Raw genomic sequence first — 23723 nt, forward strand, 5'->3', positions numbered from 1 at the left:
GATATGAGTATTGCTACCCCAAATTTCTTGTTGTTTTCATTTGTATGAAACGTTTTTTACCTATTCCCTCACTTTCAGTCTGTGTGTGCGTTTAGCTCTGAAATGAGTCTCTTATAGGCAGGATATAGATGCGTCCTTTTTTTTTTTTTTTTAAGAATACAGTCAGCTACCTTATCTTTTGACTTGAGTATTTAATCCATTAACATATAAAGTGATTATTGATTGGCATGTATTTATTGACATTTTGTTTCTTGTTTTTTGTTTTATGATTCTGCTCTGTTCTTGCCTTGTGGTTCAGTGATTTTTTTTTTAGTGTCATACTTGTGTTCCTTTCTCTCTTGTTTCTGTGAATCTATGGTATGTTTTTGATTTGTAGTTAACATGGGATTTATATATGTTGATCTATATGTCACTTTGTTACAAAGTGGTAGTCATTTGAGCTTAAACACATTCTAAATGATCTACATATTTTACTTCCTTCCCGCATGTTGTTTTTGATGACATATTTTACACCTTCATATTTATCCCTTAATTGTTTCTTGTAATTGATTTTACAATTTTTGTCTTTTAATCTTCACATTATCTTTTTTAAGTGGTTGATCCATAGTCTTCACTATATATTTGCCTTTATTAGTACGATTTTTCCTTTCCTATGAATTCTTACTTCTTATCGTAGCCATTTCTTTTCCACGTAGGGAAGACTCTTTAGCATTTCTTTTAGGGTCAATTTAGTATTGAACTCTTAGTCTTTGCTTGTCAGAGAAAGTGTTTTTATCTCTCTTCCATTTCTAAATGATAATCTTGTGGAATAGAGTATCCCAGGTTGTAGGCTTTCCCCTTTCAACTCTTTAAATATGTCATGCCACTCCCATCTGGTCTGCAAAATCTGTAGAAAAATCAGCTGATAGCCTTATGGTGTTCCCTTGTATGTGACTTTTTGTTTTTTATTTGCTGCCTTTGCAATTATCTCTTTATTTGTAAGTTTTTCCATTTTAGTTATGATATGTCTTGGTGCAGGTCTCTTTGGTTCATTTTGTTTGGGGTCCTCTGTGCCTCCTGTGTCTGGATGTCTGTTTCCTTCTTCAGGCTCTAGAAATTTTTAGCCACAATTTCATCAAACACATTTTAAACTCCTTTCTCTATCTTTACTTCTTGGACCCCTATAATGTGAATGTTAATATGAATGCTTGATGTTGGCTCAGTGATCCCTTAAACTATCCTTACCTCTAAAAATTTTTCTTTTTCATGTTATGACTGGGTGATTTCCATTATTCTGTCTCACAGATTGCACGTGCATTTTTCTTTGTCACCTAGTCTGTTAATTCCCTCAGTCTGTTTTTCATTCCAGTTGTTATACTCTCTTTTTTTTTTAAATATAAATTTATTTATTTTAATTGGAGGCTAATTACTTTACAATATTGTATTGGTTTCTTTTTCTCTGGTTCTTTTTTATATTTTCTAGTTCCTTGTTTAAATTCTCACTGTATTCATCTATTCTTTTCTCAAGTTCAGGTCAGTTCAGTTCAGTCACTCAGTTGTATCGGACTCTGTGACCCCATGGACTGCCACACCCCAGGTTTCCCTGTCCACCACCATCTCCCAGAGCTTGCCCAAACTCATATCCATCCAGTCGGTGATGCCATCCAACTATCTCATGCTCTGCCATCCCTTTCTCTTCCTGCCTTCAATCTTTCCCAGCATCAGGGCCTTTTCCAATGAGTCAGTTCTTCACATTGGGTAGCCAAAGTATTAGAGCTTCAGCTTCAGCATTAGTCCTTCCGATGGATATTCAGGACTGATTTCCTTTAGGATTGACTGGTTTGATCTCCTTACAGTCCAAGGGACTCTCAAGAATCTTCTCTAACACCACGGTTCAAAAGCACCAATTCTTTGGCGCTCATTTTTCTTTATAGTCCAACTCTCACATCCATACATGACTACTGAAAAAAACATAGCTTTGAATAGATGGACCTTTGTTGCCAAAATAATGTCTCTGCTTTTTAATATACTGTCTAGGTTGGTCATAGCTTTTCTTCCAAGGAGCAAGCATCTTTAAATTTCATGGCTGCACTCAACATCTGCAGTGATTTTGGAGCCCAAGAAAATAAAGTCTCTCACTGTTTCCATTGTTACCCCATCTATTTGCCATGAAGTGGTGGGACCAGATGCCATGATCTTGGGTTTTTGATTGTTGAGTTTTAAGCCAGCTTTTTCAATCTCCTCTTTTACTTTCATCAAGAGGCTCTTTAGTTCCTCTTTGCTTTCTGCCATAAGGGTGGTGTCATCTGCATGCATATCTGAGGTTATTGATATTTCTCCCAGCAATCTTAATTCCGCCTTGTGCTTCATGCAGCCCAGCATTTCGCATGATGTACTCTGCATATAGGTTAAATAGGCAGGGTGACAGCCTTGAAGTACTCCTTTCCCAATGTGGAACCAGTTTGTTCCATGTCCGGTTCTAACTGTTGTTTCTTGACTTGCATACAGATTTCTCAGGAGGCAGGTAAAGCCGTCCGGTATTCCCATCTCTTGAAAAAATTTCCACAGTTTGTTGTGATCTACCTGCCTTTGGAGAAGGCAATGGCACCCTACTCCAGTGTTCTTGCCTGGAGAATCCCAGGGATGGGGGAGCCTGGTGGGCTGCCATCTATGGGGTCGTTAAGAGTCGGACACGACTGAGCGACTTCACTTTCACTTTTCACTTCCATGCATTGAAGAAGGAAATGGCAACCCACTCCAGTGTTCTTGCCTGGGGAATCCCAGGGACGGGGGAGCCTGGTGGGCTGCCATCTATGGGGTCGCACAGAGTCGGACACGACTGAAGTGACTTAGCACACAGTCAAAGGCTTTGGCGCAGTCAATTAAAGCAGATGTTTTTCTGGAATTCTCTTGTTTTTTCTATGATCCAACAGAATTTGCAATTTAATCTCTGGTTCCTCTGCCTTGAACATCCAGCTTCAACATCTGGAAGTTCTCTAGTCTTTCCCATTCTATTGTTTTCCTCTGTTTCCTTGCACTGATCACTTAGGATGACTTTCTTATCTCTCCTTGCTATTGTTTGGAACTCTGCAGGTTTTTAAAGCCATTCAGGAGACTCATCTTCCTGATTCCAGCACAATGGCTGGGGTGTCCAAACCCCTCATTCCTTAGGGAGAACTTCCCAATCTGTGATATCCCCTTCTTTTTCTGTGCTTCCTGCTAGGCACTGGTCCTGATCACTTTGCCTTCCTCACTACCTGACTCTATGTGGATCTTTCTTTACACCCTTGGTTGTAAAAGAACCTTTCTGCCAGTCTCTAGTTTATTTTTAGCAAGCCTCACATGTAGATCTATTTTTGATGTATTCAACAGGAGGAGGTGAGCTCAATGTCTTCTACTCCACCATTTTGATCTCTCTCCATTTCTTTTATTTAACATATTTTGTTTTCCTGATTTTGTTCAGTTGTCTCTATGTGTTTTCTTGCATTTCATACAGTTTAAGATGATTATTTTACATTCTTTGTCAGGCAGGTCATAAATCTCCATTTCTTTGGAACCAGTTACTAGAGTTCTATTACTTTCCTTTGGTGGTGTCACATTTGCATAACTCTCTGTTGTCTTTGTAGCCTTACATCGGTGTCTGTGCATTTGTGGAAGCAAACACCTCTTCCAGTTTTTACAAACTGGTTTCATGAGATAAAAACCTCCTGTCTGTTTCCTGAGCTGATAGGATTATATCCATAATTGCTGTTGTGAAGCATGCATGGGAGGCAGTTTTTGCTGGGTCTACAGTGGCATCTATGACTTGTGGGCTTGTTACTGGGTCTTGGGATGGTATGGATGGATCCCTTCTGGTCCCTGGGTGGATGTGACTGCCTGTAGTACCTTGTTCAGTAGGGTAGGACTGGGACAAGAGTCCGCTTTAGGGTCCATGCGTGGGTCCTCAGCCAACAGGTCCTTGTGCTAGGAGTGTTTATGGTGTTTTGGGCCCTCTCAGAATTTCTGAGAGTATAGACAGGAGTATATACCCAACGTTCTGTTGGGTATATTTGGTAGCAGGACTGTTCACAGACTGCTGTTGGGAGGGATTGGGATTCGGTGTAGGGCCCTTTCAGATCTCCAAGTAGGAGTGTTTCCTACTGGGACACTGGTCATTCAGGATTGTTGTAGACTGTCAGACTATGGATTATGAGGAAGCTGGAGTCATATATAGGGCTTTTTCAGAAACTCCAAGGGGCAGAGACAGGAGTATCTCCTGTCTAGTCTTTGTGTCAGCAGAAATTCTAGCATACTGTGGCAGTGAGGGGGCTTGAGCTGAGTATAAATCCTTTTTAGGATCTTAGAGGGCCCAGACAAGCATGTTTCCTAAGGGGTTCCTATGCCAGTAAGATTGTTCCTAAACTGTGGCTGAGACCTGCTGGAGGTCTGTTAGGGGGCCGTTTCAGAATCAACAGTCTGATGAACTATACGTTACTTCCAGGGGCTCTCCTCCAAAGGTGGAGTGAGCTGGAGCTGGTTCAAAGGCCACTTCCTGGTCTACAGCCAGGAACAAGTTCTTGATTATGCCTGTTAACCTGATACATGGATGAATGTGACTCCTCTGGATCTCTTGACATATGGGATATGCTGGTGACAGACCCAGAGCCAAATGGGATTGTAGCTAAATTCTCAGGGGAACAGAGCTATTTCTGTTTCTATAGCTGAGACCACAGTCAGTGAGTCAGCTGCCTAGAGGCAGTTCTGTCTCCTCAGTGGAGAAAATGGACTGCACCTTCATAACCTCCAACCTGGATCCTGGAGCTCCTGAGAATGCACTTTGGTCTGTGCATGCAGAGGCAAAATTATTGTTGTTGAGGGGGTTGATGTGTGAGGGACATTTTATTCAGTCATTTTGCTGACAAACAATGCTGTATAATATAATTTCCATTAACTAAGACCATGATTTTTCAACCCTTTATTTACAAAAATAAAGGTAAATAATAAGCCAAATGTTGGTTGCTAAGTAGGTTAGTTTTTTTCTTTATACCTGAATATTGATACTAATTAAAATGTTAGAATCCTTGACTTCTATTATTTTAGACTTGGAAGACCTGGTGTTGATTGTTATTGTCAACATGAAAGTGGTGCGGCTGTCCTGCAACTCCAATTCTTGATCAATGAGGTAAGGATCTTCTTGAATATTTATGTCACACACATTGTGTAATTGTTTTCATAGTATTTTTCTACATGCTTAAAGATATATACATATGAAATATTATTCATGGTGACATTTTTCGTTAAAGACTGCACTCCTGTATTTGTTAATTTATTAAATTTTAAAGGAAAAAATTTGTATTACCAGAAGATCCTGTTATTGTGATTGTGTAGCATAATTTATAGATTAATTGTTTAAGCAATTTTAAAAAAAATTACTAAAATCCTTTGATTGCCATACTGACCATTAAACTTTCCCTCTACACTCTCCTTTCACCAGGTTGTTTAATCATCTAGTGTTAATTTTCATGTTTTATCTTTATCTTCCATTAAATAATCTTTTCAGTTTTATAATTTGAATGCGTTTGTCTGTATTTTTATAATCATTTGTTGGTGTATGAGGGCATAGCTATTTTGACATTGGCTGCCTGCTGCTGCTAAGTCACTTTAGTCGTTTCCGACTCTGTGTGACCCCATAGATGGCAGCCCACCAAGCTGCCTACCCTATTCCTATTTTTATAGACCTATGGTGATGAGGAACTCCCTAAAGACAAAGTTTATAAAGCTCAGAAAGTGTAGTTGAAGGCTGCTTAAGGCCTTCTTGACTCATATTTTTACAATGGATCCTTTAATATTCTAGAACTCTTTTATGTTAAGTGAGTCAGTCAATACAAAAATGTTCTAAGAGTTTATGCCTTACCAAATTTGAGCACTTAGCAGATTGGGCTCAGTATGTTGAGAGAAAAATATGAGATATCATTGGTGGTTTTCTTATGGCATGAATGATGATCTTTTATTTGACAACTCTGTGTATTTGCATATATATATCTTTCTAAGAATTTTTACTCATAAACATGGGTAAAATATTTCATATAGCTTTGTATCAGTGATACCTGAGATATGAAAAATTTATGATACTGAGACATGTCCACGTTTTACTTTTCTTGACTCAAAAATCTTTCTCAGAAGGCTGTGAGATTCTCCTTATTGACAGATCTAGCATATTTCATATGGTAGGCATATTTGCTATGGGGTACCAAAATGAGAGAGGGAAATAAAGAGCAGGGAAAATATTTTTTTTAATATTTTATTGTAATAGCTAGTCATTAGTATCTAGAATGGCAGCCTTTTTGAAATCTCAGTGTTACACTGTAGCTCCCAGAGCAAAATGTGGGAGATGGTGAAGGACAGGGAAGCCTGGTGTACAGCAGTCCATGGGCTTGCAAAGAGTCAGACATGACTGAGTGACTGAACAGCAACAACTTTATAGCTCCTAGTTGAAAGATCTCAGTCCTTTGCCTTCTGTATAGATGTTTACTGGTAAGCATAAATTGTTTCCAGGTGATTTTCTCTGTGTCCTGTCCTCTGAGAATTGTCTTCAAGGCCTTAAATTTGTCTCTGTGCTGTTACATACGGAGAAGGCAATGGCACCCCCACTCCAGTACTTTTGCCTGGAAAATCCCATGGACGGAGGAGCCTGGTAGGCTGCAGTCTATGGGGTTGCTAGGAATCAGACATGACTGAGCGACTTCACTTTCATTTTTCACTTTCATGCACTGGAGAAGGAAATGGCAACCCACTCCAGTGTTCTTGCCTGGAGAATCCCAGGGACGGGGAAGCCTGGTGGGCTGCCGTCTATGGGGTCGCACAGAGTCGGACACGACTGAAGTGGCTTAGCAGCACCAGCAGCTGTTACATAACTAAGAATAAATAAAGACAAGCCTTCAAAACTGACAAGCCTGCCAGTGTTTATGTTGTCTGTCCTGAACTACTCACCTTGATCTGCCTTTAAATTCAATTTCGGGACCTTTTCCCAAACTTCCCAGCCTCTGACCTCATGACACATGTTTTTATTCAATTTTTAATCTTCACAGGTCTTCATTAGCAGTGTTTCTTATAGATTTGTTTTTGTAAATGAGTCCTAGACACCCTGCTGATGGGTGTTATGTCTCTGCTGGCACTATTACATTCAGAGGTTCTGTTTACTTCCCTTAAATGCTGTTATCTCCTAGTTTTATCATAGTATTATTAATACTGACTTCCTTCCTATATCAGCTATTACCCTAAGATATTATTAAACATCTGGATTATTTTACTTTCATTGCCTTTGGCATAGTATATATGTTTTGTATAGCATGAACTACATTTTATTAATTTCATATATTGTGAAATGATGTTATGTTTTATTCATTTTGTATATCATGGTCTATCGTCACCCTGTCCCAAATGAGTTTCTACCTTCCTGAGAAATGAAGTCACTGTTCTATAACTCAGAAAAATTGTAGCTCATCAAGTACTTCTAAGAAATCCTAATAATTTTCTAGTTTGAATATGTAAAGTATTTGAGAACAGCTTACAAATAAAGCAAGCATACAAAAACAAAAATCCTCAAGGTGTGTGTAGGATTCATTTTATTGCATGGAGTGTAATTACCTGTGAGATCATGTCAAAATATATGTATCAATGTATACCTGTTTGAATATATGTAATTTACATATTTATATGCAAATATGCAAATTACATACATTTTAAAACATTTTAATGGTTATACTCTGTTATGGTTATTGTTTTAGAAGCTATTTTTCTCTGAGACTAAAATCATAGTTATGTATCGAATAGTGTCAAGAGAACCATTACAAGACACACGAGCATCTGTTTGTCTTAGGAATTGTTATGGAAGTGTCATTTAGATTCCTATATTCATTAATTCCTAAAGAAGAAATAAATTCTAGGAATTTCAGTATAGCTCTTTCTAGCATTTACATGGGCTAATCATTTTGATATCTGTGGTTAATTAACTATGAAAGGTTACTTGTAACACAGTACTTTGAAAAATATAAGAATTTTAGATATCTCAGGACTACCATAATGGTGCAAGATCAGTTTTATAGAACACACTCAGTACTCTAGAGTAGCTTCAGGCTCTGACATAGGGCAAGCATTGACATTTTTTGCTGGGAAATTCATGATGGCAAAAGTTCTGACATAGTTTTAAGATGATCTTAGTTAACTCTGAAGTAAGTAGTTTAAATATATGTATAAGAAGTCATACATGGCAGCTAGTTCTGCCCATGTTGTGTCTGCCATACTAATAGGTAGAACCCATCCTATTTTAAATATTTGAAGTAGGATTCATTTGTATTTGAAGGCTTTGTATAAAAAGGCTCTTATTATTTTTGCAGTTATACTGAATTCTAGTTGGAAAAATGTTTATTTTTACTACAGATGTTTTCTTTTGTCACAGATGAATCTTCTTGAACTATGAATACAAATTAAGTTATATCAAGTATACTTTTTAGGAAGAATATGTACATCTCAACTGTATAGAAAATTTTTAGAAATGGTGAATTTTTATGTGATTAGATTGCAGTTTTAAAACTGAATTGGATATTTGCTTCTCTGTAGAGCTACATGATATATATGTAAATAGTAGAAACAAAAAGGAATAGTTTTTCACAAAGAAAATATAATCTTTAATAGTTACAATGATGCTTATAATAATAATAATCCCTCTATTGATAAATGCATATTCCTTGAGCTAATCATTCTCACCAATCCGTATATGGTAGTTTACCTGCTTCTTCTACTCTTAGCATTTTTAGGCTTCCTGACTGAAATATGTTCATTGTCTTTCCTTGTATTTCTACATTATATAAATACAAATAACTTAAAGGGCACTGAAAAATTCAGTACATTAGTTTAGGTTTTATTTCACAAAAAAACATAAATTAAGTAAATCACTCATTTTGTCTTCATTTTGTTCCAGGGTGCTTTGGTCAGTGCAAGTTCAGACGATACACTTCATTTGTGGAACCTTAGACAAAAAAGGCCAGCTATTCTTCATTCTCTCAAATTTAACAGAGAACGGTAAGAATGTAAGAGTTACACAATTTCTTAATGTATAAGAAAATGATTTGCTGAACAGGTTTCAGGTTAATTTTTGAAAAAAAAATTTTAAATAATTTTAATAGCTCTAAATAATATTTATGCTTGCTTTTATAATAGTTTATTTACATAGAAAATTCACTGATATAGGTTCAATCATCTTCTAGTGGAGAACTCCTAGCATTCTTCTCTTTGTAAACCAGGACTTCAGCAATGGGTGATATGTTCTCTTTCTTAGGCCAGGGTGCCGAAAACTCAGACCTAAAACTTAAAAGTCAAGTAAATACTGAATGTATTTCTACACTTTTTGATTTTGGAAGTTACCTCCTACACTTTCACTTTTTTGCTTAAATTTTTTTTTACCTTAAAAAATATGAGACAGAGATTTTAGACATCCAAAATTGTTGGTACTAAGTGTTGAGCAACATTATACATTCAAGATTAACATTTTCAGAGATGATTAATTGATCAGAATTCAAATTCTTCCATTTTAGAGTGAAATAATAATTTGAAAAAAATTAACAGATATGGAACACTTATTAGAACAGATATGGAAGAATTATTAGATTTTATTTGTAAGTGTACAAAATTTTAATGTTTCTAGTGTCTGTTTCAACCAGAGCTAGAATATCACAGACATCTACTTAGCTGATAATCCATCTCAAGATGAAGTAAAATTTGTATTTTATTAACCGTCTCTGTTATTTAACTATCAAATGATTTGATTTTTTTTTATTATTTGGGAAGCAGTCAGGCTTTTTGCAGTGATTATGAAGGGCTAGCACAGGAAAATTTGATATTAATGAAAGAGAAAGAAATCTCTGAGAGGTAAATTTACACAAATTAGCAAGTACTAGTCACAACTGAGGTAGGTAGATAATAGAGACAGTCACTGCTGAGAACTCAAGAAAGTACTTATTTTATTTTGTTGAATGGTTATAGTTCATATGGAATCATCACCATATAGGCAGAGCTTAATGACATAATTGTGTTTTTTTGGTTTGATGAGAAGAAAGAATGGCATCTATATAGACATTCTTTTTTCTACCTGGAACTTTTTCTTCTCATTTGCATATTACTTAACCTTCAATGTTCTGAGTAATATTCATGAATATTATATCTACAGTATTTTGGAATTCAGCATCAATGAAAGTTTTTATTATATCCAGTATTTTTTTGAGTGGAGAAAATTTATATTTTAGCTATTTGCTAAAACTAGGTAGAACTTCTTCATATTCGATCTAATTTTGGTTTATTTTATCTTAAATTTTAAAATAAATAATGTAGCAGAAATTTCATGATATGAAAAACTGAAAGATCAGTCAAGAGTTGTTATATGTTTCCTTGTATCTTTACTACTAAAAATAGTACCTACTCAGGTATTGCCATATTGATTTTATCTCTTTCTCTGCTTGTAACATTTTTTGTTTGTCAACATTTTGAGTAGATCTGGCCCTACAATTTTGTGTAGATAAGCAGAATGAGTTTTTTCCCCCTTACAACTGGATTGTTGAAGGAAATGTTCTGGTGCCTTTTACAGCCATTTGGGGAGAAGAAATGATTAATGATGATGATTTCTGATTATAATTTTATTAACTCAATTGAGGTGTATTTAACTAGTAGCAATATAAAAGCAAGCTGACAGGTTTTGTACAAATGTAAACATTGGGAACTTTGTAGGCATTACCTATATTTTTAATTAACTTTTATTGGGATATAGTTGCTTTACCAACGTTGTGTTAGTTTCTGCTGTACATCAAAGTGAATCTGTTATATGTATACATATATCCCGTCTTTTTAAGATTTCCTTCCCATTTAGGTCACCACAAAGCATTGAGTAGAGCTCCCTTTGCTAAACAGTAGGTTCTTGTTAGTTATCTATTTTATACATTGTAGTGTGTATATCGGAGAAGGCAATGGCACCCCACTCCAGTACTCTTGCCTGGAAAATCCCATGGATGGAGGAGCCTGGTAGGCTGCAGTCCATGAGGTCTCTGAGTCAGACATGACTGAGCGACTTCACTTTCACTTTTCACTTTCATGCATTGGAGAAGGAAATGGCAACCCACTCCAGTGTTCTTGCCTGGAGAATCCCAGGGACAGAGGAGCCTGGTACGAGGCTGTCTATGGGGTCACATGGAGTCGGACATGACTGAAGCGACTTAGCAGCAGCAGCAGTGTGTATATGTCAATCCCAAAGGCCCAATTCATCGCAACCCCTTCCCCTTGGTATCCCTAAGTTTGTTCCCTACATATGTCTCTCTATTTCTGCTTTGCAAATGAGTTTATCTATACCATTTTTCTAGATTCCACATGTAAGTGATTTTATGTGATATTTGTTTTTCTTCTTCTGATTTACTTCACTCTGTATGACAATCTCCAGATCTATCCACGTCTCTGCAGATGGCACTATTTAGTTCCACTTTATGGCTAAGTAACAGTCCAGTGTCTATATGTACCACATCTTCTTTATCCAGTCTTCTGTTGATGAACTTTTAGGTTGCTTCTGTTTCCTGGCTATTGTAAATAGTGCTGCAATGAACATTGGAGTGCAGGTATCTTTTTGAATTGTGATTTTCCCTGGGTTATATGCTCAGAAGTGGGATAGCTGGGTCATATGGCAGTTTTGTTTGTAGATTTTTGAGGACCATCTATACTGTTCTCTGTAGTGGCTGTACTGATTTACATTCCCACCAACAGTTCCCTTTTCTCCACATTCTCTCCAGCATTTATTATTTGTGACTTTTTGATTATGGTGATTTTGATCAGTGTGAGATGATAGCTCATTGTAGTTTTGATTTGAATTTCTTAAATCTTAATAATTAGTAATTTTGAGCATCTTTTTATGTATGTGTTGGCCATCTCTATGTCTTCTTTGGAGAAATGTCTATTTCAGTTCAGTAGCTCAGTTGTGTCCGACTTTTTGCGACCCCATGAATCGCAGCACGCCAGGCCTCCCTGTCTATCACCAACTCCTGGAGTTCACTCAAATTTAGATCTGTGCAGTTTTTCATTGGGTTATTATTTTTTTTATATTGAGCTACATGAGCTGTTTATATATTTTGGAGATTAATCCTTTGTTGGTTGCTTCATTTGCAAATATTTTCTCCCATTTTGAAGGCTGTCTTTTTGTTTTGTTTATGGCTTCTTTTGCCCTGTAAAAGCTTTTAAGTAAAATTAGGTCCCGTTTTTTTTTTTTTTTTCATTACTCTAGACGGTGGTTCAAAAAAGATCTTGCTGCAATTTATGTTAAATGTGTTCTGCCTGTATTTTCCTCAAAGACTTCTATAGTGTCTGGCCTTGAATTTAGGTCTTTAATCCATTTTGAGTTTGTTTTTGTGTATAGTGTTAAGAAGTGTAATTTCATTCTTTTACATGTAACTATCTGGGGTTGCCTATTTTAATGCTTACAAAAACATGATATCATTTTGAGAGAGATAAATTATCTTAACATTGAGAATAATCATTAATATCACTATTTATTGTGGAGAGAATAAAAATCCTTAAATGTATGGTGAAGGCAAGGCTTAAGTCAACAAAGAATTTAAACAAGCATCTTTGGGAACTCTAAGCCCTCCTAAATAGCCCATTTAACTATATAAATTTCTATATACCTGTCAACTGAAAGACAGATATACAAGTGTGAGAGTGTGAGTGAAGTTTTATTGAGGGTCTTACTGGGAACTATATGGCCTGGAAGATAGCCTCTCAGATAGCTTTGAGGAACTGTTGCAAAAAATGTACTGAGGAACCAGTATCTATATTAATTTTTTTCACTGGAAGAAACATAGAGTCAGGCATAAAAGATTATTGCTAATCAAAAAGAGAAGACATCTTAAGTTAATGATGTAAGTGCTTCTCTATGTATGGGAAGATGTAAGAATCTGGGACCATTGAAATTCTTTTTTAGATACGAATCTTAACTGTCTTTGGGCCATATATCCAAAACAGAATGCTGCATCCTGTTTTTCTCTCTCCTGAATTCCCCTCTGGGTATACTTGCAGTGAGTTGTTGCAGCTTAATCCTTGTAATACTGGAATGTTGGGCAACATTCTTTCATATCCTTATGCTTATATAATATACATATATACATATTTAGTTTACATAGTTTGTAAATTTTAGTGTTTTTGTTTTTTTGTTTTTTTTAAATAGAGCACCTTCAATCTTTGGTTTTATAATCTTTGAAGGTGGCAACCAGGCTTAAATTGTTGATGATCCTTGGGTCCTCTCATATATGACCTTATAAACCTAAATATGGAAAAAAACTTTTTATTTCTGTATGATCTGAAAAATGAATAAAATCAAGCATTCACCTTTTAAGGCATATTAACAGTCATTGCTATCACTGATCATAAATTGTGTAACATTGGGGAAAGCCTAGAATTATTTTATATGGTTTTCAAGTAAAATTCAACAAGGAGACTATGACATACAGATCATAAAGTATTTGTACTTATTATATCAGTTTATTCTTTTTCTATCTGTGGTATTCTGATAATTAATATCATCAAAACATTTCTAAGTAATATTAGTTAAATTGCCAGGAAGAAGAAATATTTTGTTAAGAACTTTATTTATGAGATCTCTAGCAAACTTGACCCATCAGTGTTGGCTTTGGGAACTATTTATAACCCCAATTTTAAAAACTATATTGCTTTATAAAGATAATATGAATTATTTCTCTTTAAAATTTTTCTGAAGTTATTAACATATTTGCCTGGTTAGACATTCAAAGATAAAAAACATATGTACAGTGAAGGATCTTTCTTCCTTACATATAAGCAAATGTATATGTAACATAATTTTCTATTTTATGTATTTATAGACAAATATGAAAGTATCATACATTTCTGTTACACAGGTTGTAACATGCAAACAGTTTTGTACCTTGTTTTGTCTGTATATATTCTCAAGATCATTCCTTATCAACACATAAAATGTTTCCTTATTCTTTTCTTGTGTGTGTATGCAAATATTACCAAACCATCAAGACTGTGTAAATATTAATTGTATGCCTCAAAATAATTTTACATTCATGTAACAAATGCACAGTTCAAGAAAGAGAAAATTACTAAAACCACAGAAATCCCTCTGTGTTAAATAATTATTACCTAACCCTCAAATGTCACAAACACTATTTTTATTTCAAAAACTGTTGTTTTTGACATTTATAGAAATGAAATTATATGTATATACTTGTTTGTATTTGGCACCTTTTGCTCAACATTATATTTTGAAGTTTCACTCACGTTGCATGTAGCTTATTATTTTCATTGTTATGTAGTATTCGATTTAATGGGTATTTGATTTGATTAACCATTCTACTTCAATATATCCTGGTTATATTTTTGTATTTCCATTTAACTTTTAGAAATTGCTTGTCAGATTCCACAAACACACTTGCTGAGATTTTGATTAGAAACATCTTGAAGCTGTAGGTCAGTCTGGGGAGAACTGAAATTGCCTTGATGATGGAGAATGGCAGTATTGTTTGATTGTTGTTGACAATGATGACTCTGATTCATTGGATGAATCACAGACAGGGAATTGAACATGGTATATATTATATCCCACCACTTAGGTATTCTTTGATTTCTCTGAATAACATTTATAGTTTTCTCTATAGGGGTCTTCTACATTTTTATTGTGCTTAGTCATAAATACTTGATAATTTTAAATGCTATTGAAAATTATATATGATGATAAAATGATAATATAATGTAAGTTGTACATGATGATAATTAAATTATATGTCATTTTCTGTATTATTTTTGTTAGAATATATAAATATAATTTATTCTTTTTTCTATATTCTGTTCTGTGGCAGTGATTTCCACCATTCTGTCCTCCAGGTAATTTATCTGATCTTCTGCTGCAAAATTGATTCCTTCTAGTGTATTACTCATCTCTGTTTGTTCCTTAGTTCTTTTCGGTCTTTGGTAAACATTTCTTGGATCTCCATTATTTTTCCTAGATCATGTATCATCTTCACTGTTGTTATTCTGAATTCTTTTCCTTGAAGGTTGCCTATCTCCACTTCATTTAGTTATTTTTCAGGAGTTTTATCTTGTTCCTTCATCTGGGACATACTTTTTGCTTTTTCATCCTGATTTACTTTCTGTAATGTGCTTTTTGGAGAAGGCAATGGCATCCCACTCCAGTACTCTTGCCTGGAAAATCCCATGGATGCAGGAGCCTGGTAGGCTGCAGTCCATGGGGTCGCGAAGAGTCGGACACGACTGAGCGACTTCACTTTCACTTTTCACTTTCATGCATTGGAGAAGGAAATGGCAGCCCACTCCAGTGTTCTTGCCTGGAGAATCCCAGGGACAGGGGAGCCTGGTGGGCTGCTGTCTCTGGGGTCGCACAGAGTCGGACACGACTGAAGTGACTTAGCAAGCAAGCAATGTTCTTTTTGTTCTAGCCACTGTGGAACTGTGGTATTTCTTGCTTCTTCTGTCTGCCCTCTGATGGAGGAGGCTAAGAGGCTTTTGTAAGCTTCCTGATGGGAAGGACTGGTGGTGGGAAAAACTGAGTCTTGCTCTGGTGGGCAGGGCCTTGCTCAGTGAAGCTTTAATCCAGTTATCTGCTGATAATTGTTGTACTCCCTGCCTGTTAGTTGTTTGGCCTGGGGCAACACTGTCTATGGTCAGGTAAGGTGACCTCCAAGAGGATTTACTCTAAGGGGGACCTTCCCAGACAGGTGCCCCTGTCCCTGTGGTGAGCCCCTGTGGACCCACACCTCCACAGGAGACTGTCCAACATTAGCAGATAGTTTTTTATATTTGGTTCAGTCTCCTGTGGGGTCACTGCTCCTTTCCTCTGGGTCTTGGTGCATGCAAGATTTTGTTTTGTGCCTTCTAAGATTGGAGTCTCTGTTTCCCTCAGACCTTTGGAAGTCCTATAAGCAAATCCTGCTGGCCTTCAAGGTCAGATTGCCTGGGGATTCACAGTCCCTTTGTTGGATGCCCAGGCTGGAAAGCCTGATGTGGGGTTCAGAACCTTCACAACAGTGGGAAAGATTCTTTGCTATTACTGTTCTCCAATTTGTGGGTTACCCACCGGGCAGGTATGAGATTTGATTTTATCCTGATTGTGCACCTCCTACCATCTTTCTGTGGCTTCTTTGTTTTTGGACATGGGATATCTTTTTTTGGTGGGTTCCAACATTCTCCTGTCAATGGTTGTTCAAGAGCTGGTTGTGATTTTGGTGTTCTTGAGGGGGATATGAGTGCATGTCCTTCTACTCTGCCATCTTGAACTGGAAGTCCCTGGAAATATAATTTATTTTTATGTGTTGACCTTGTATCTAATGACTTTGCTTAAATTCAATGACTAATTCTAATAGCTTCCTGTAGACTTTCCTAGGTACACAGTCATCTTCAAATAACAGTTTTCTTTTCTTCTTTATAGTTTCATATGTATTTATTTTTATTATTGTACTGGGGTTAAGACCTTGTATTAGTTATTTATTGCTATGTGACAATATCACAAACTCAGTGGCTTAAAATAGCGTGCATTTCTTTTTTTTTTTTTAACAGCATGCATTTCTTATCTCAGAGTTTCTGTGTCTGGAAACTAGGAGTGGCCTAGATGAGTTTCTGTATCAGTATCTCACAAACTACAATTAATATGACTTTCAGGGCTGTGGCCTCATCTGAGGCTTGATTGGGAAAGGATCTATTTTCAAACTTATTTGGTTATTGGCAACATTCTGTTCCCTAGGAAGTTGGTGGATTGAAGGCCTTAGTTTTTGCTGGCTGTTGACCAGAAACCACTGTCAGTTGCTTGCCATGTCTTTCTCCAAAAGCCATCCGACAACATAGCAGCTTCCTTCTTCAGAGCCAGTAACAAAGAGAGTCTTCTGATAAGATGAATGTTACAGTCACATGTAATTTAGTCATGAAAGTGATATCTCATGACTCTTGCCATATTCAACTGATTAAAAGCAAATCACAGGTCCTGTACACACTGAAGGGGAAGTAGATTTATGCAAAGGCAAGGATATCAGGAAGTGGTGATCATGGGGACAGCATTGGAATCTGTTCATCATAGGCTTCCAGTACAATATTGAATAAGAAGTTCAAGGACAATGTTTTTTTTAGGGAGATTATTTTTTATTATTTCATTATTTAGTATATATTTGCTGTAGGTTTTTAAATAGATACTCTTTGTTATCAAGAAGTTTCTTTTGCTCCTAATTTTTATAAGGATATATATATATTAAAATCATGAATGAATGCTGAATTTTATCATGTAGTTTTTATGCATCTATTGTGATCATGTTATTTTTTTCTTTTTTAAAATCTGTTAATGCGGTAAATGACATCACTTGATTTTTTGCATGTTAAATGACTCTTGTATTCCCAGAATAAATATAACTTTTGTGATATATTAGCATTATTATATGTGTTCCATTTGCTAATGTTTTGCTAATAAGTTGTTTACGAGTTTAATATCTATGTTAACAAGAGCTTAGCATAGAAATTTCCTTTCTTTTGAGTTCTCTGCTAGGTTCTCATGTCATAGTTATTTTCATCTTATAGAAAGAATGGGGAAATGTTTCCTCTTTTCTATATTCTATCAATACTTGTGAAAGATTGGTGTTATTTCTTCCTTAAAATTTGAAAAAAAAAAAATTCACCAGTAAAGCATCTGAACCTGGGTTTTCTCTGAGGTAAGATTTTAAATGGTATATTCATTTCTTTAGTAGGTTTAGGAATATTCAGATATTCTTTTTTACCTTCAGTCAGTTTTCGTAAGTTGTGCTTTTGAAGAAATATATCCTGTTTATCAAAATTTTTTAATTTATTGGCCTTCACAGTAGTATCTGTAGTGATTTCTTGTCTTTTATTCTTTTTTTCTTCCTTTTAAGTCAAGGTAAAGCTGATTTACAATATTGTGTTTGCTTCAGGTGTACAAAAAAGTTATTCAGTTTTATATATATATATATATTTTCAGATCATTTTTCATTATAGGGGAATGAGATAAGCTACTGAATATTGTTTCCTCAGTTATACAGTAAATCCTTGTTACTAATCTGTTTTGTATGTAGTAGTGTGTATTCATTAACCCCATGCTCCTAATCTATCCCTCCATGTCCCCTTTGGTTTTCTATGTCTGTGAGCCTGTTTCTGCTTTGTAAATAGATTCATTTGGATTATTTTTTTATATTTCACATATAAGTAATATATAGTATTTTTCTTTGTCTGACTTCACTTAGTATGATATTCTCTAGGGCTATCCATGTTGCTGTAAATGACAATATTTCATTCTTTTGTGACTGAGTAATATTCCATTTTGTGTGTGTGTGTATCCACATGTTCTTGTTTAAAATTTTTGTTTTATATTAGGGTATGGATATGACTGAGCAACTGAACTGAACTGATAGCTGATTAACACGTGTTATTTTCAGGTGTACATCAAAGTGATTCAGTTATACATATGTGTGTGTGTGTATTTTTCAAACTCTATTCCCATTTAGGCTGTTAGAGAATACTCTGAAGAGTTCCCTATACTATACAATAGATCCTTGTTGGTTATCTATTTTAAACAAAATAGAGTGTATATATCAGTCAAAAACTTCTGATTTGTCCTTCCCCCACCACCTTTCCCCTTTGTAGTCATAAGTTTGTTTTCTAAGTCTGTGAGTCTGTTTCTTTTGTGTAAATAAGTTCATTTATATCATTTTTTTAGACTTCATATACAAGTGATATCATATGATATTTATCTTTCTCTGACTGACTTCACATATTATTATACTCTCCAGGTCCATCCATGTTGCTGCAAATGATATTATTTTGATCATTTTAATTCCATCGTATTTATGTACCACAACACATTTCTTTTTCCATTCCTCTGTAGATAGACATTTAGGTTGCTTCCATGTCTTGGCTATTATAAACAGTGCTGCAATGAACATAGGGGTTCATCTATCCTTTCAAACCATAGTTTTCACTTTTTTTCACACCCTCTCCAGCATTTAGTTATTGTTTGTAGACTTTTAAAATTTATTTATTTTTAAAATGTATTTACTTGGAGGCTACATACTTTACAATATTGTAGTAATTTTGCCATACATTGACATGAAACAGCCATGGGTGTACATGTGTTCCCCATCCTAAGCCACCCTCCCTCCTCCCTCCCCATCCCATCCCTCTGGGTCATCCCAGCGCACCAGCCCTGAGTACCCTGTCTCATGCATCGAACCTGGACTAGCAGTCTGTTTCACGTATAGTAATATACATGTTTCAATGCTATTCTCTCAAATCATCCCACCCTCGCCTTCTCCCACAGAGTCCAAAAGACTGTTCTATATATCTGTGTCTCTTTTGCTGTCTCGCATATAGTATGGTTATCGTTACCATCTTGCTAAATTCCATATATATACGTTAATTGGTTCCAGTTGAGCTATTTCAAATCCTGAAAGATGATGCTGTGAAATTGCTGCACTCAATATGCCAGCAAATTTGGAAAACTCAACAGTGGCCACAGGACTGGAAAAGGTCAGTTTTCATTCCAATCCCAAAGAAACGCAATGCCAAAGAGTGCTCAAACTACCGCACACTCACTCATCTCACACGCTAGTAAAGTAATGCTCAAAATTCTCCAAACCAGGCTTCAGCAATACGTGAAACATGAACTTCCTGATGTTCAAGCTGGTTTTAGAAAAGGCAGAAGAACCAGAGATCAATTGCCAACATCCATTGGATCATTGAAAAAGCAAGAGAGTTCCAGAAAAACATCTATTTCTGCTTTATTGACTATGCCAAAGCCTTTGACTGTGTGGATCACAATAAACTGGAAAATTCTGAAAGAGATGGGAATACCAGACCACCTGACCTGCCTCTTGAGAAACCTATATGCACGTCAGGAAGCAACAGTTAGAACTGGACATGGAACAACAGACTGGTTCCAAATAGGAAAAGGAGTTCGTCAAGGCTGTATATTGTCACCCTGCTTATTTAACTTCTATGCAGAGTACATCATGAGAAACGTTGGACTGGAAGAAGCACAAGCTGGAATCAAGATTGCCGGGAGAAATATCAATAACCTCAGATATGCAGATGACACCACCCTTATGGCAGAAAGTGAAGAGGAACTAAAAAGCCTCTTGATGAAAGTGAAAGAGGAGAGTGAAAAAGTTGGCTTAAAGCTCAACATTCAGAAAACGAAGATCATGGCATCTGGTCCCATCACTTCATGGGAAATAGATGGGGAAACAGTGAAAACAGTGTCAGACTTTATTGTCTTTGGCTCCAAAATCACTGCAGATGGTGACTGCAGCCATGAAATTAAAAGACGCTTACTCCTTGGAAGGAAAGTTATGACCAACCTAGATAGCATATTGAAAAGCAGAGACATTACTTTGCTAACAAAGGTCCGTCTAGTCAAGGCTATGGTTTTTCCTGTGGTCATGTATGGATGTGAGAGTTGGACTGTGAAGAAGGCTGAGCACCGAAGAATTGATGCTTTTGAACTGTGGTATTGGAGAAGACTCTTGAGAATCCCTTGGACTGCAAGGAGATCCAATCAGTCCATTCTGAAGGAGATCAGCCCTGGGATTTCTTTGGAAGGACTTACGTTAAAGCTGAAACTCCAGTACTTTGGCCACCTCATGCGAAGAGTTGACTCATTGGAAAAGACCCTGATGCTGGGAGGGGTTGGGGGCAGGAGGAGAAGGGGATGATAGAGGATGAGATGGCTGGATGGCATCACTGACTCAATGGACGTGAGTCTGAGTGAGCTCCGGGAGTTGGTGATGGACAGGGAGGCCTGGCGTGCTGCGATTCATGGGGTCGCAAAGAGTTGGACACGACTGAGCACCTGAACTGAACTGATACTGTATTGGTGTTTTTTTTTTTTTTTCTGGCTTACTTCATTCTGTATAATAGGCTCCAGTTTCATCCACCTCATTAGAACTGATTCAAATGTATTCTTTTAATGGCTGAGTGATATTCCATTGTGTATATGTACCACAGCTTTCTTATCCATTCGTCTGCTGATAGACATCTAGGTTGCTTCCATGTCCTGGCTATTATAAACAGTGCTGCGATGAACATTGGGGTACACGTGTATCTTTCAATTCTGATTTCCTTGGTGTGTATGCCCAGCAGTGGGATTGCTGGGTCATATGGCAGTTCTATTTCCAGTTTTTTAAAGAATCTCCACACTGTTCTCCATAGTGGATGTACTAGTTTGCATTCCCACCAACAGTGTAAGAGGGTTCCCTTCTCTCCACACCCTCTCCAGCATTTGTTGTTTGTAAACTTTTGGATAGCAGCTATTCTGACTGGCGTGAAATGGTACCTCATTGTGGTTTTGATTTGTATTTCTCTGATAATGAGTGATGCTGAGCATCTTTTTATGTCTTTTAGCCATCTGTATGTCTTCTTTGGAGAGATGTCTGTTTAGTTCTTTGGCCCATTTTTTGATTGGGTTGTTTTTTTGTCTGGAATTGAGCTGCAGGAGTTACTTGTATATTTTTGAGATTAATTCTTTGTCAGTTGCTTTGTTTGCTATTATTTTCTCCCACACTGAAGGCTATCTTTTCACCTTGCTTATAGTTTCCTTCATTGTGCAAAAGCCTTTAAGTTTAATTAGGTCCCATTGTTTATTTTTGCTTTTATTTCCATTACTCTGGAAGGTGGGTCATAGAGGATCCTGCTGTGATTTATGTTGGAGTGTTTTGCCTATGTTCTCCTCTAGGAGTTTTATAGTTTCTGGTCTTATGTTTAGATCTTTAATCCATTTTGAGTTTATTTTTGTGTATGGTGTTAGAAAATGTTCTAGTTTCATTCTTTTACAAGTGGTTGACCAGTTTTCCCAGCACCACTTGTTAAAAAGATTGTCTTTTCTCCATTGTATATTCTTGCCTCCTTTGTCAAAGATAAGGTGTCCATAGGTCCGTGGATTTATCTCTGGGCTTTCTATTTTGTTCCATTGATCTATATTTCTGTCTTTGTGCCAGTATCATACTGTCTTGATGACTAGCTTTGTAGTATAACCTGAAGCCAGGCAGGTTGATTCCTCCAGTTCCATTCTTTCTCAAAATTGTTTTGGCTATTCGAGGTTTTTTGTATTTCCATACAAATTGTGAAATTATTTGTTATAGTTCTGTGAAAAATTGTTTGTAGACTTTTGATGATGGCCATTCTGACTGGTATGATATCTCATTATGGTTTTGATGTGTGTTTCTCTGATAATTAGCAGTGTTGATCATCTTTTCATGTGTTTCTTGGCCATCTGTATGTCTTCTTTGGAGAAATATCTGTTAAGGTCTTCTGCCTATTTTTTGATTGGGTTGTTTGTTTTTTTGATACTGAGCTGCAGGAGCTGTTTGTAGATTTTGGAGATTAACTCCTTGTCAGTCATTTGATTTGCAAATATTTTCTCCCATCCTATGACTCCTCTTTTTGTTTATGGTTTCCCTTGCTGTGCAAAACCTTTTGAGTTATATAGGTCCCATTTGTTTATTTTTGTTTTTATTTCCATTACTCTAGGAGATGGATTGAAAAGTTATTGCTGTGATTTATGTCAAAAAATGTTCTTCCTATGTTTTCCTCTAGTTTTGGGAGTCAGGATGCCTCTGGTTTGATTCTGAGGCAGGTAGTCTATGGCTCAGGGTTCTGTTAGTTCTTCTTGCCCTGGAGAAACAAAATGAATTTGTACATTAATGATGATATCTGTGGTAGCTGTTTTAGTATATTAATGATGTTATCGACAACAGAAATTTTAGTCATTTGACTGTGGTTGAATAGTATTCAGTACTCTTGCCTGGAAAATCCCATGGACGGGAGGAGCCTGGTAGGCTGCAGTCCATGGGGTCGCTAAGATTTGGACACGACTGAGAAACTTCACTTTCACTTTTCACTTTCATGCATCGGAGAAGGAAATGGCAACCCACTCCAGTGTTCTTGCCTGGAGAATCCCAGGGACGGGGGAGCCTGGTGGGCTGCCGTCTATGGGTGGCACAGGGTTGGACACGACTGAAGTGACTTAGCAGCAGCAGCAGCAGCACAGAATTGACGGAGAAGGCGATGGCACCCCACTCCAGTACTCTTGCCTGGAAAATCCCATGGATAGAGGAGCCTGGAAGGGTACAGTCCATGGGGTCGCGAAGAGTCGGACACGACTGAGCGACCTCACTTTCACTTTTCACTTTCATGCATTGGAGAAGGAAATGGCAACCCACTCCAGTGTTCTTGCCTGGAGAATCCCAGGGACGGGGGAGCCTGGTGGGCTGCCATCTATGGGGTCGCACAGAGTTGGACGTGACTGAAGTGACTTAGCAGCAGTAGCAGCAGCAGCAACAGCACATAATTGAAGTCAGAGAGCACAAGAAAGGGAATAAAGTTTTGGTTTCATTTTTTTTATGAATGAGGGCTGCAATTTTTCAAGTGTTTTCCTACATCGATTGATAATGATTTTTCTTCTTTAGATGGGTGATATAATTAATTAATTGATTTTCAAATATTGAAATAGTCCTACATACCTAGAATAAATCACATGGAGTTATCAGTCAGTCAGTGAGTTCAGTCGCTCAGTTGTGTCCGGCTCCTTGCGATGCTTTGGACTGCAGCACGCCAGGCCTCCCTGTCCATCACCAGTTCCTGGAGTTTACTGAAACTCATGACCACTGAGTCAGTGATTCATCCAACCATCT

General features: G+C 36.8%; 1 protein-coding gene across 9 annotated transcripts in view; it reads left to right on the forward strand.

The window, feature by feature from the left end:
- STXBP5L (syntaxin binding protein 5L) overlaps window positions 1-23723 on the forward strand; it is a 327745-nt gene that overhangs the window by 73943 nt on the left and 230079 nt on the right. For all 9 annotated transcript variants that reach the window (XM_059885478.1, XM_059885476.1, XM_059885483.1 and 6 more), the window contains 2 exons: window positions 5059-5140; window positions 8939-9039. In XM_059885478.1, the coding sequence (XP_059741461.1) occupies window positions 5059-5140; window positions 8939-9039 (183 nt within the window). The remainder of the gene's footprint in view (window positions 1-5058; window positions 5141-8938; window positions 9040-23723) is intronic.

Source organism: Bos taurus, chromosome 1 (assembly GCF_002263795.3).
Source record: "Bos taurus isolate L1 Dominette 01449 registration number 42190680 breed Hereford chromosome 1, ARS-UCD2.0, whole genome shotgun sequence".
NCBI classification, from domain to species: domain Eukaryota; kingdom Metazoa; phylum Chordata; class Mammalia; order Artiodactyla; family Bovidae; genus Bos; species Bos taurus.